The sequence below is a fragment of the Mustelus asterias genome, chromosome 2 (genome assembly GCF_964213995.1).
Source record: "Mustelus asterias chromosome 2, sMusAst1.hap1.1, whole genome shotgun sequence".
In the NCBI taxonomy this organism is placed as follows: Eukaryota; Metazoa; Chordata; class Chondrichthyes; order Carcharhiniformes; family Triakidae; genus Mustelus; species Mustelus asterias.
Window position 1 is genome coordinate 73,943,230 of NC_135802.1, and position 14,819 is coordinate 73,958,048.

The 14,819-nt window shown below is 39.0% G+C and overlaps 1 protein-coding gene across 1 annotated transcript in view; it reads right to left on the reverse strand.

The window, feature by feature from the left end:
• erp44 (endoplasmic reticulum protein 44) overlaps positions 1 to 14,819 on the reverse strand; it is a 97,812-nt gene that overhangs the window by 34,931 nt on the left and 48,062 nt on the right. Inside the window, exons 3-5 of the mRNA XM_078237328.1 lie at positions 14,169 to 14,208; positions 8,574 to 8,689; positions 4,385 to 4,569 (exon numbers count right to left, since the gene is read on the reverse strand). Coding sequence (XP_078093454.1) covers positions 4,385 to 4,569; positions 8,574 to 8,689; positions 14,169 to 14,208 — 341 coding nt within the window. The remainder of the gene's footprint in view (positions 1 to 4,384; positions 4,570 to 8,573; positions 8,690 to 14,168; positions 14,209 to 14,819) is intronic.

The window sequence follows — 14,819 nt, forward strand, 5'->3', positions numbered from 1 at the left end:
CATATTAACATTGCAAAGATGTCTGAGGATCTTGTGTGTTTCAATCAAGTTACCGCTTACTCTTCTAAACTTCAGTGGATACAAGCCTAACCTGTCCAACATTTCCTCCTAAGACTGCTCTCCCATTCCTGGTAATAGACAAGTAAACGTTCTCTGAACTGCTTCTAATGCATTTCTTTCTTTCCTTAAATAAAGAGACCGTTATTGTACAGTGATCCAAGTGTAGTCTCATCAATGCCCTGTATAACGGAAGCATATCCCCCCTACGTTTGAAATCAATTCCCCTTGCATTAAATGATTTAAAAGATTCTATTTGCTTTCCTAACCACTTGCTGTACCTACACACTAACCTTTTGAGTTTCATGCACTAGGACACAACACATACCTCTACATCTCAAGAGTTTTGCAATCTCTCACCATTTAGATAGTGATTTTTCATTCTTCTTGCGCCAAAATGAATAATTTCACATTTGCCCACATTAGATTCCGTTTTCCAGATCTTTGCCCACTTAACCTATTTATAGCCTCCTTATGCCATGTTCACAACTTATTCTCCTATCTTTGTGTCATCACCAAACCTAGCATTCAATTTATATAAATTGTAAGAAGTTGAGGCCCCAGCACCGATCCGTGCACCATACCATTTTTACATCTTACCAAACAGAAAATGACTTTAATTTTTTTAAATTAGTCACAAGTAAGGTTTACATTAACCCTGCAATGAAATTCCCCTAGTTGCCACACTCTGGTGCCTGTTTGGTTCAATGCACCTACTCATGCAACTCTTTTTCCTGTTAGCTAGCGAATCTTCTATCTATGCCAATATGTTACACCCTATAGCATGAACTTTTATTTTCTGCAATAACCTTTAATGTGGCACCTTATTAAATGCCTCTGGAAATCTAAGTACATCCACTGGTTCCTCTTTATCTACAGCATATTACTTCTTCAAAGGAAAGCTAGAAAACTAGCGTAAAGAATTACCGAGTTTTAGAGTGTATAAGACAACCACTGAAGCCTTGAAAAATCCCTCCAAGAACAGGGATCAACTCATCTGGCGAGTATAAAATGTGAACCACCAGTGCTGGTGTAGGTGGTTGCCGTTTTGAAATGTGGAGAAAATATCAGCAATTCGAATTAAATCATTGCGACATGTTTTATTGAGTGAATTAATTCTACAAGCTTACCTTCAACTACAATCAAACCATTTTTAAAAACAGTCAAATTCATTGCTTTCAGCTTCTGACGCAAAGAGTTAATCAAATTCATCGAGTCACTTTGGCTATGGCATCACCTAAGGTCCCACTTTTGGGAAATTTGATGTTTTCAGTTTCAGAATCATCTCTCCGCAACAAATTGTCTTCCTCTCCAACCACTGAATTGGAAATTCCGCATTTTTCAATGATCTCCTGACAGTTCGTGCATTAACAGCACCCCATGATTTGATGACAAAAGCACAAAACATCAAGAAGGGCATCATGCATATTTCCACTGTTTTTCCTCTGTCAACCAAACACCAACTCCATTTGGTGTGAACATATCCTTGAATGCCCTGTTGAGAGAGACACCCAAATGGTTGAACTAGGGATGTTAGACCCCTGGTTTAACTGCAATGTGAGTGTTATTTCTTTTCAGACACCTGTTGATCTCATTGGATATATGGGATCTGGACCTTTCCTGTATTCATGTGCTGCATTCCTTGCGTAGGTCACCAGGGTGCCTCTTCCAGTTTATCTACAGCTTTACTCCATCCCCATTCATCCAAATGTTGTCATGGGCGTGCACAAAAACCCCTTCAAGGAACATTATTTCCGGCATGGTTTTATGTTTGAAAATTACCCTAGGCGTTAATTTTGTTCCATTGGCCATGCAGTCAAGGACCACCATGAATCTTGTCTTCTCATGTCCTGTGGTTTTCAGTTGAGCTGTTTCCAAATCTTTCCACTCCAGTCTGGCTGCTGGGCATACAGAAATTCATGGGCGTTTCATCCATGTCACCGATGTGACATAATGGGATTTCGCTGTTGTCTGATGAAGAATCGCTGGAAACTAGTACTTTTGGAATCAAGGTCTTTCAATTGTATTTCTGGTAACAATGTAACCATTGAGATGATTTTCAAGGACCTATTTTAATACATGCTTCTCAGGATCAAGCCAGTCTCTGAACCCTGCTCTGATGACACATTTGGTCTTGGTCATAATCTTCAGGGAAGATTCCACCTCCTTGCATTCTCCAACCAGTTTTCCCATTAACACAAATTCCCTCACTGCAGTACAGTTAATTAACGGCAAAGATTGATGAGGATAATGTGGTTGATATTGTCGCTATAGACTTTTAAGAGGTGTTTGATAAAATACCAAAAAAAACCTTCTTAAAAAATTTAAAGGCCAAGGGATACAAAATTGGCTGAAGGACAAAAAGCAGGGAGAAGTGGTTAATAGCTATTTTTCAGGCTGACAGAAATATATAGTGGTGTTCCAAGAATCAGTATTAGGATCACTGTTCTCTCTGACACACGTTAATTACCTGGACTTTGGGATACAGGGCATAATTTCAAAGTTTGAAGATGACAACATTCAGAAGTATAGTAAACAATGAGGATAGTAAGAGATTTCAGGAGAACATACACTAGTCAAATAGGCACACATATGACAAATGAAATCTAATACAATGAAGTGTGAAGTAATATATTTTGATAAGAAGAATGACAGGAAGCAATAATAACCAAATGAAACATCAAAGGAGTGCGGGAATAGAAATACTGAAGGTGTACATACACAAATCTTTGAAGGTAGTACAACAAGTGAGAAGTTGTTAAAAAGCATGTGGGATCATTGGCTTGATTAATAGAGGAAGAGTATAAGTTACGTAAACCCTTTATAAAAATATGGATGAGGCCTCAGTTGGCATATAACAATTTGCATTTATATTGCACATTTAACACAGTAAAACGTCTTCAAGGTGTTTCCTAGGTGGGAATTTCAAAGATTTGGGCTCAGGCAGCAGATGGTGGAGTGATTAAAACAGTGTTCACCTCTAGGCACCTCACTTCAGGGAGGAGGTCAAGCCCGTGGGAAGGGTGCAGAAGGAATTTACTAGAATGGTACCAATCATGAGACACTTCAATTAAGTGGCAAAGACTGGAAAAGCGGAGGTTGTTCTCCTTACAGCAGAGAAGGTTAAGAGGGGGCTTTCAAAATCGTGAAGTGCTTTGATAACATAAATGAGGAGAAATTGTTTCTAATGGCAAAAGAACAATCTGGCATGATGGGTTGAATGGTTTCCGTTCTATATGATTCTAATCCTTAAGTTTTCTCCGAATATAGGGTTTTTAACCATACTGCTATACACTACACCCTCCTGAACTATCAACTTTAATTGAGGTCAATTAACGAAGCAGAGCCTAGAGATCGAAGCAACGATCTTTGGTCTGTTTGGATTAGATCCGGATGTGGAGATGCCGGCGTTGGACTGGGGTAAACACAGCAAGAAGTCTCACAATACCAGGTTAAAGTCCAACATGTTTATTTGGTAGCAAAAGCCACTAGCTTTCGGAGCGCTGCTCCTTCATCAGGTGAGTGGGATTTCAGTTCACAAACAGGGCATATAAAGACACAAACTCAATTTACAAAATAACGGTTGGAATGCGAGTTGGAATACCTGTAAAGACTCGCATTCCAACCATTATTTTGTAAATTGAGTTTGTGTCTTTATATGTCCTGTTTGTGAACAGAACTCCCACTCCTGATGAAGGAGCAGCGCTCCGAAAGCTAGTGGCTTGTGCTACCAAATAAACCTGTTGAACTTTAACCTGGTGTTGTGAGACTTCTTACTGGATTAGATCCAACATTTACAACAAGGACTGAAAACCTGACTTGTCAATACTCTCCCTCATCATTCTGTTATTTCCACTTGAGTCTTTTGTGCAGTTATTTTTATTAATAGACAATTATGACATACAAAACTTGCACTTCATGGTTTCCCATCTAACAAAAATATTCTTTAATTTAATTTGGATACAATGCATCGGCAGCTTTTCTATAGGGTTTAAAAAGTGAAAAATGTCCTCATTAGAATAGCTTATTCAGTGCAAAAAGATCTCTGCCTTGTACAATCATTCTGTTTTTGCTTTTTCTGAAGAAGATGCAAATACATTATTGGAAGATTTTTTTAAAACTCAGGAACTGAGGTTGCTGAATGCATTAATTTTAAGTCTTTTTCATGAGACATACATCATACCTAGATTTTCATGAAATTGAGTAAAATCTTTATCATGTACATCACATAATTCAGATTATTGTTTCAAATCACAGAAAAGGCTTTGATTTCAAAATCAGATCATATAAACTGCTTGAACTTGCTGGGTCCAATGTGTAGACTTACATCAACTGTTTCCAATTCGCTCAGATTCAGAATTTCTTGAACAGGATCATTTTTCTGCTGCTTGACGAAGTCTGCAAGTGCACTCACTGATCTTTGACCTCTGTACTCCCTCTTCATCATCATCCCATTTCTGAATAATTTCAATGTTGGATACTTACTAATTCGGTACCTTTGTGCTATATCCGCTGTAAATTTTAAAAAAATCATAATATTAAATGCATAGACAATGGTAATTCAAGTACAAATGACTTCAGGTAGCTTCAACAACTGCATACTGGCTCCCAAGCCTGACACATGCTTATTAAAAGACAAATTCAACTAAGTGCAGAACAAAAGAATTGCATGAGCAAAAGACAAACACACTTGAAAGGAAGTCTTAATAATCAATTTTCCCCCCACATTTTAATTTTTGAAGAAATTGACTTCGAAAAATTCACTCTATAGACTAGCTGATAATAGCTGCTTTGAAATAATTGCTTAAAGATTCTGTTAACTGTTGAGATGAAAAAGCAATATAAATGTAATTTGATAAAAGCAAATTACTGCGGATGCTGGAATCCGAAACAGAAACAGAAAATGCTGGAAAATCTCAGCAGGTTTGACAGCATCTGTTGGCAGAGGATAGAGCCAACTTTAAGTCTGGATGACCCTTCATGCTCTGACGAAGGGTCAACTCGACTCCAAATGTTGGCTCTATTCTCTCCCCACAGATGCTGTCAAACCTGCTGAGATTTTCCAGCATAGATGCAATCTGACAATATTCAAAATAATATAGGCTAGCAGATGCAGTAGCCTTTAACTGGCATTAGTGGAATACTTTGCAAATAAGTGTACTAAGGAAACATATCATTATTACATGGAGCATTCTTCAGGAAAAGAATGTTGTGGGGTGGTGATGCAGGAGAAAGAGAATAATTTGCCCATTTTTCACTCCAGGCAAATAAGAATTGCTGGACAAATAAAAGAGCCATCTAGTTTGCCTTCTACCGTCCTGGTGGTTGCATGACAATGGAATTCTTGATTTTTATGATTAGTTAATCTCTATTAATTAGTCTACGACAGACTCCAAAATCAAATCCTAAAGACTTAAAGAAGGATGACATCCCATAATCTGTCCTCTTCAATATCAAAGATGTGGTCACGTATCAATCTTTTATACAATAATAACAAAAGCAATGTTATTATTAAAACTTGGCCTTTATATTTAAGCAAGAGCCGCATCCCAACATTTACACAGAATACAAGCGAAGCCTCAAACAAGTACAGCCTGCTTCTGCGCTTCAATTTCAGTAACTTGGAGCAGAGAAATGGTAGACTGACCATGCATCAGGATCTCTCTCTCACCATGCCTGCAGTCCTAAGAAGCAGGGTTAATTTCAAGTGGCAGCTGTGTGATATGTCAGTAAATGTGTGCAAAAGACACAAAGCTCTAAGAAATGAATTCAATGCTGGATGTTTGTGGATAATTATGAAAAAAGGAGGAACTAGGATTATCACAAAAATTACAACATCACCACCAAGGAATTAAATAAATCAATAATCATAGCCAGAATGATTCAGATTTAATGTCCAGGAACGTCCCAAGGGAAAAGTTAATTTCACATGCCAATACTGCTTCTTAGGTGCCGTAAATTTGGGTTGCAGCAGATTTAGATCTTACATACAAAGGATAGGTGTAATTATCAACTAATGTCTCTTTCATTTAGAATAGACAGTAGCCAAAATGCCATTGAAGCTTTGTGAAAAACAGACAAGTAGACCCAGACAGAATCTGTTTTCAATTTTTAAAAATGGCCAGGAGATACAAGTGATCAGAGGACATATTGCCAGCGGAGTACAAATTAAAAGCATCAAATGCAGATTCTCTTTCACTTCCTACTGTAAACATTCTCACTCCCCTCCCAGAAGAACTAAATGAGAGTATAACAACCGAGTCAGAACCATGCATCTATGTTCAATGTATCTAATCAACAGCCAGACTGTTAAGGTCTGAATAGAAAGTCAATCCACTTTGTTTGAGTATAGGAGGGTAAAGTTAAACACAATCTAACAAAAGTCATCAGTGATAGAGTTTCACCTTCCTGGAGGCAGAGAAATTTCCAGATATCCAAATATTTATCCAAATACTAAATGTCTCATTTGTTAAAACAAAAATGAAAGTGAAAGGCAATAGGCTTTAGCTTTTATGTGATCTGAAATGATGGAGCAGAATTTTGCTAGCTCACATGAGGGAAGATCACTAGGGAGGATCTGGTAAAAAGACGTTTCTTCAGCCTCTCTCATTAAGGCGCCCTTACCCTCCGCTAAAAAGCTATCAATTTCTGGTAGCACTAGTGAGGAAGGCAGGGACTGGCAGCTTTGGGGACAGCCAGCCATTCTAAACAGACATTGCAACAAGCAATGGGAGGCTTCACTCGGTGACACTTATTCAAAGTCAAGGGCGGTGGTGCTACACTTGAAAGGGAAGGTGCATTATAGTGGGGATAGTAGACAGCAAGATCATTTCAACAAGGCTCTTTAGATTCTCTGAAGCAGAGGTGGAGGTGTAGATGGACCAGCAGACACACTGGAGGAAGGTCCTCTTTCATTCTGATGTGTACTAGGTGTGAAGATCAAATATCGAACAGGCACAGAAGGAGGGAGTACAAAATGTCAATGCTATCAATATTTCCCCAGGACCTGCTCACATTGATCGGTTCTTGTCGTAAACTTCATGTTGGGCTAGCACTTGGCTTGCCTGTGATGTTATGGTTGACTAGTCTCCCAGATTCATGGTTTTAACTTGAATATGACAGATGGCCACTGGGCAAAATACTGGATGGCAGCAGCCAGCTGTGTAATCTTTCAGAGAAATCAAAAAGATTTAAGAAAGCTATTCTTTTACAAAAACCTTATTGGTTCATTAATATTCTTCAGGGTTGGGAAACAAAAAAAAATCCCCACTTTTGGAAGGGATAAATGAAAATAGGGTGGGTGGAAATGAAGGTGGCTGTGTTTGGTAAAAACACAACAAACTTTCAATGACTGTCCAAAAACTGTCCTAAAATTTTGATTTTTAATTCAAACATCATAGGACTGTTTTGTCATAGAGGAAAGAAAAGTAGATTTAACTGTCAGATGTAGGGCAGCACGGTGACACAGTGGTTAGCACTGCTGCCTCACAGCGCCAGGGACCAGAGTTCAATTCCTGGTTTGCGTCACTGGCTGTGTGGAGTTTACACGTTCTCCCCGTGTCTGCGTGGGTTTCCTCAGGGCGCTCTGGTTTCATCCCACAGTCCAAAGATGTGCGAGTTAGGTGGAATGGCCATGCTAAATTGCCCCTTAGTGTCAGGGGGGGCTAGCTAGGGTAAATGCAAGGGGTTATGGGAATAGGGCCTGGGTGGGATTGTGGTCGGTGCAGACTCGATGGGCCGAATGGCCTTCTTCTGCACTGTAGTATTCTATGATTTTAATTTTAAACCAGTATGTTGACAATTATGGTTCCTGAAGAATAATTACAGTTAACAACTGTCAAGCTTATCCAACCATATTCTTACGAATTTGATTTTATATTCCATTTCTATTGAGTAATGTTTGAAGTAATACTAAATTATATTTTATACTTGGATCATTATTTAAAGCACTCATGTTAAACTCATGGGCGGCATGGTGGCACAGCGGTTACCACTGCTGCCTCACAGCACCATGGACCCAGGTTCGATTCCTGGCTTGAGTCACTGTGTGTGGAGTTTGCACGTTCTCCCCATGTCCGCATGGATTTCCTCCGGGTGCTCCGGTTTCCTCCCACAGTCAAAAGATGCGCGGGTTAGGTACATTGGCTATGCCAAATTGACGCTTAGTGTCCCGGGATGCGTAGGTTAGAGGGATTAGTGCGGTAAATATGTGGGATTACGGTGATAGGGCTTGGCTAGGATTGTTATCGGTGCAGACTCGATGGGCCGAATGGCATCCTTCTGCATTGTAGGGTTTCTATGTTTCAATTATTCATTCATTCATAAATTCAATCCGGAGACTAGCTAAACTTCCAGTTTAACTGTGATACCAGACTACAGAAATAGGCAACATTCAGATGACACTGGCGGTGGTTTGGGAAGATTGTACCAATGTGCTACTCAGCTTGGCTTAGTGCTAGTTTCCATATTTGGTTGTCCACTTTACTTCCAAAGTTATTTTGAACTTCGTTACTCACCATGTTGGTCACAATCAACCCTGGCAAAGACTACGTGCTTCGGGTCTGGAAGTTCATCCTTCACAATAGAGGAGGCCTCTTCAAAGATGGGATGTAGCATTTGACTGAATCTACACCTAATAGGAAAAAAAATTGAAGTAACTGCTCCAAAGTGTAAACTACACAATGTTAAAACACAACCATTTTCTTAATTATTCAATGTTCTTTTAACTTATTCCCTTATTCATTTCTTGCATTATTTCTTACTGTATTTCATTAAACTGTTAGTCTTCCCTTTCTCCTTTATTTTACACCTCACCTTTTACAATATTAATTTATGGTAAGAAATACTGCAATCTTATGGAAAGAGTATTTGTGTTTTGCACATTGATAGCCACATCACTCAGTTACAATAGAGAATTTTAAAACTTTGTATTTCCTGAGGAAGCACCATTGACAATCACGCCACGTGGTCCAGTTTCTTGTCTTGTTTAGATTCTCGACTAGAAAGTTAGGACCAAGTTTCATGCCTGACCCCAGTCACAATGTTGTTTCCTGATCATATGAACAACTCCTCCTACTTGGTCTCAAAACCTTATTTAAAATTTCAAGACTTCAGCATTGTCTTTACTTAAAGCCAAATTTATTCAATTAATTTCAACATTGTAAAGCAAAACTCACTCTGCCAATGATAAAAAGCAAATGGCTCTTGTATCAGCAACTGTTTTAAAACTTCAAATTACTGCTCATTTTGGGTCCCTTTTGAACAACTAGCTTGAACACTGAAAACTATCGTGAAGCGGACAGAGTTACTGGATCAGATGTTATGAAAGCTTAATTTCAAAGTGGTGTGTGGGCAAAAGGTTTGAGAATCATTATATACAACTGAAGCTTCTCACCTCTAGAATACCAGCCTACGGAAGCAACATTTTTTCTATTTTTTGTTCCAAAGCTGGGGTGTCCAAAACCCCCTACTATATTTAAAATGTAATCCAAAGAACAAAGAATAAAGAACAGTACAGCACAGGAAACAGGCCCTTTGGCCCTCCAAGCCTGTGCCGCTCCTTGGTCCAACTAGACCAATCGTTTGTATCCCTCCATTCCCAGGCTGCTCATGTGACTATCCAGGTAAGTCTTAAAGTTTTTTGAAATTTACTATTTCCTTTTTGTATTCTATGGCTCCAGATACAAAACCAAGAACTTGAGGTTTTTTTTTATTTAAAAAAAAACTATAACCATTTATGCTACCAATTTTAAGCACCTGTATATCTGTACACCTCTCCACTACTCAGTGGTAGCATCCTCTCACCCGAGTTGGAAGGTTATCTACATTAAAGCTACATTCCAGGATTTGAGCCCATATTCTAGGTTGACACTTAAGTGCTCTAATGAGAGAGGGCTGGCACTGTCAGGGCTGCCAACTTCTAAAGAAGACCATTAATCCTGCCTGCTTAGATGAACGTACAAATAGTGAGAAATTCTCCTGGTTCGATCAACATTAGTCTCTGAAACATCACTATATAAACATTAACTTATCATTCACCTCAATGCTGTTTCTGGGACCCTGCTGTGCATAAACTGACAGCTTTTTCCCCCCCCATCAAAAAGTGGCCACTCTGTAAAAGTGATTAATTGGATGAAAGGACTTGCAATGTTTCAATTATATAAAAGACAATAAAAATACAAATTTCTTTCTTTCTTTAAAGTCTTAAAAATGTTATTTTCTTTCCTTGTTCTTACTTCCAAACTGTCCAACATCATATCCTTCTACATTGGACTATACCCATCACCTGCTCTTGATCTTTCTCTGTGCCCTGTGTTTCACTTTCATCACCACATTTAGTGAAACAATTTCACATCAGTAAATTTCAACATTTTCCCCATAATTTCTAAATTCAGACTTTTCTATCGATGGAATGGATAAGAGTAGCTCTAAAGACACCCTTGTGGAACACCACCTTTTTCTATTGAGGAACCTGTTTTACTCCAACTTTCTGCATACTGCCTTTCAAATTACTGCTCATTTTGGGTCCCTTTTGAACAACTAGCTTGAACACTGAAAACTATCGTGAAGCGGACAGAGTTACTGGATCAGATGTTATGAAAGCTTAATTTCAAAGTGGTGTGTGGGCAAAAGGTTTGAGAATCATTATATACAACTGAAGCTTCTCACCTCTAGAATACCAGCCTACGGAAGCAACATTTTTTCTATTTTTTGTTCCAAAGCTGGGGTGTCCAAAACCCCCTACTATATTTAAAATGTAATCCAAAGAACAAAGAATAAAGAACAGTACAGCACAGGAAACAGGCCCTTTGGCCCTCCAAGCCTGTGCCGCTCCTTGGTCCAACTAGACCAATCGTTTGTATCCCTCCATTCCCAGGCTGCTCATGTGACTATCCAGGTAAGTCTTAAAGTTTTTTGAAATTTACTATTTCCTTTTTGTATTCTATGGCTCCAGATACAAAACCAAGAACTTGAGGTTTTTTTTTATTTAAAAAAAAACTATAACCATTTATGCTACCAATTTTAAGCACCTGTATATCTGTACACCTCTCCACTACTCAGTGGTAGCATCCTCTCACCCGAGTTGGAAGGTTATCTACATTAAAGCTACATTCCAGGATTTGAGCCCATATTCTAGGTTGACACTTAAGTGCTCTAATGAGAGAGGGCTGGCACTGTCAGGGCTGCCAACTTCTAAAGAAGACCATTAATCCTGCCTGCTTAGATGAACGTACAAATAGTGAGAAATTCTCCTGGTTCGATCAACATTAGTCTCTGAAACATCACTATATAAACATTAACTTATCATTCACCTCAATGCTGTTTCTGGGACCCTGCTGTGCATAAACTGACAGCTTTTTCCCCCCCCATCAAAAAGTGGCCACTCTGTAAAAGTGATTAATTGGATGAAAGGACTTGCAATGTTTCAATTATATAAAAGACAATAAAAATACAAATTTCTTTCTTTCTTTAAAGTCTTAAAAATGTTATTTTCTTTCCTTGTTCTTACTTCCAAACTGTCCAACATCATATCCTTCTACATTGGACTATACCCATCACCTGCTCTTGATCTTTCTCTGTGCCCTGTGTTTCACTTTCATCACCACATTTAGTGAAACAATTTCACATCAGTAAATTTCAACATTTTCCCCATAATTTCTAAATTCAGACTTTTCTATCGATGGAATGGATAAGAGTAGCTCTAAAGACACCCTTGTGGAACACCACCTTTTTCTATTGAGGAACCTGTTTTACTCCAACTTTCTGCATACTGCCTTCCAAATATCCCCCTATCCAAGTTACATTTCCTTAATTCCACTTGCCATCACTTGTGCCAAGAATCTTTCATGTACATGTACATTATCAAATGAGTTTTTATAATGTTATATAAAACTATAGCTATTGCATATTCCCTGCTATTTCTTCAAAGAATTCTGTAAGATAGGTCAAGTACAAACTGCCTTTGTGATCAAAGTCGACTGGCCTTCATTAGTTCTTGCTTCTCCTAGTATCCAGTAATTACATTTTGTACCAAAAATTCTAATAGTTACCAAAGCAAGATTCACTATGCTTTGTTGAAAAGGGCGATTACATCTGCTATCCTTCAGTTGGAAAATTACATTCAGAGCCTCTGCTATTTCTTCCTGAGCTTCCTTCAAGATCCTTGGGCATAAACAACTTGGCTTTGGTGATTATTTACCTTTACTTCCCATAACTTCTTTAATACTATTTCTTTTTGAAGAATCACCTGTAAAAAGCAGGCAAATTACTTATTTAGTATTTCTGCCTTCATCTCTGTGGGCCTTACCTTGACTAACATCTTACTAATTCACCTTTAGTCTACTTTTATTTCTCCCACCCCACTCATTACTTTGCAATTTCTTTTAGCTGCTTTTCTGCCTTTTATTACCTGTCCCATTTAATGGTATCATTCTTTTAATTTTTAAAATTTGATCTAACCTCATTTATTCATGGAGTCAGCATTGGCTCAATGGTAGCACTCTCACCCGAGCAAGAAGGTTGTGGGTTCAAAGTCCGCTTCGGGGGTACCCTCTTATAAACGAGTCTATAAAACCAAGGTTCTGTCTGCTCTTTCAGGTTCATGTAAAAGATCTCATGGCACTATGTGAAGAGCGAGGAAATTCTCAGTGTCTTGTCCCACATTTATCTTTCAACTAATGTCGCTGGAACAGATTATCTGGGCATTTATCTCACTGTAGTGTGCAAACTGTCACAAGGACACCAGAAATAGAAGGAGGAGGCAGCCACCAGGTTCTTCAAGCCTGCCCCGCCATTCAATACGATCATGGCTGATCTAAGCTGGCCTCAACTTCTTTTCTGTGCCATTTCCCCGTAGCCCCTCTATCACTCAATCTATCAAATATTTATCCACTTCGAATACTTCTAACGATAAAGTCTACTCCACCCTTTGCGGCAGAGAATTCCAGAGATTTACCATCCTCTGCGAGAAGAAATTTCTATGCACCTCAGTTTTAAATGACTTGCAGCTATGTTCCCTTGTTCGAGACTCTCCTACAAGCAAACATCTCTCACCATTTACCCTGTCTATCGTGTTTCCCTATGTTACAATAGCAACTACAATTGAAAAGGCACTTCACTGGCCCTAAAGTGACATCCTAGGGTCTCAGAAGGGACACAATTGTAAATTTATTTCGGAGAGTTAAATTTTACCCCTTTTCCCCTCTACTGGGATATACTGGATTTGTATCCTTTCCCTTTCCTATTTAAATATTAAATATCAATTTAAACTGGACAATTATCTCATTCTAAATTTGTTCTTTCCAGTCAAATACGCTTACTCTTTAATGTCTTGCCTGTTCTTGCATTAAACCTATTTATGCTTTTATTTCCAAAATGCATTTTGGTTGCCTTTTTGACTTACTTAGACTCAAGTCAAGTCAGGACTTCCATGCTTCTTGGAGCAGCCATGCGTTGACTGACATAAGAGTCACAAACTCACTGCCAAATCTCCATTTTCTCAGCACGAACATTTTTCTTGTCACAGTTCATTTTTGGATGATTAATCTTGTACAATTATAACTCCATAGTTAATACATTTTCATATCAGCTGTCTACAATATTCACGCTCAATTCTTTCTCAAATTGTTCAGCAGTCTACAATATACTGTAGAAAGCAAGCTAGCTCCTGGTATAAAAATGTACAAGTTGATTTAATCATAGGAATCCTTACAATTAATGTTCCAATGAACAGTGCAGTCCTTCCTACTGGACTCAATTATTTGCACCCTTTAATATCAGTGCCTTGCAACAACTTGTCATGGTTACTTCAAAAAAATCCTTCCCCATTTGTGAAATTTATCACTATAGAGAATAAGATCAGCCATGTGAGGGCCACCAATGCATGAAAATTCCCCTCAAATTCACACATTTTATCATCGTCATTGGGTCAAAATCCTGGAATTTTACAATGTAACAACATTGTGGGAGCATCGCCACAAGAGCTGCTGCAGTTTCAGAAGGTTCGCCATATAACTAGGAGTGGACAATAAACGCAGCCTTGCCAGTGTCATCACATCTCGACAGCAAATATGAAAATCAATCTTCAAATGCATTATTTATGTGCCACTTACCAATCAGCATAAAAATTCACTAGTGCAACATCTGCATTGCCTGGGGAGGGAGAAAGGAAAAGGTTACAATAGAACATAGAACATAGAACAGTACAGCACAGAACAGGCCCTTCGGCCCACGATGTTGTGCCGACCTTCATCTGAAACCAAGATCAAGCTATCCCACTCCCTACCATCCTGGTGTGCTCCATGTGCCTATCCAATAACCGCTTAAATGTTCCTAAAGTGTCTGACTCCACTATCACTGCAGGCAGTCCATTCCACACCCCAACCACTCTCTGCGTGAAGAACCTACCTCTGATATCCTTCCTATATCTCCCACCATGAACCCTATAGTTATGCCCCCTCGTAATAGCTCCATCCACCCGAGGAAATAGTCTTTGAACGTTCACTCGATCTATCCCCTTCATCATTTTATAAACCTCTATTAAGTCTCCCCTCAATCTCCTCCGCTCCAGAGAGAACAGCCCCAGCTCCCTCAACCTTTCCTCATAAGACCGACCCTCCAAACCAGGCAGCATCCTGGTAAATCTCCTCTGCACTCTTTCCAGCGCTTCCACATCCTTCTTATAGTGAGGTGACCAGAACTGCACGCAATATTCCAAATGCGGTCTCACCAAGGTCCTGTACAGTTGCAGCATAACCCCACGG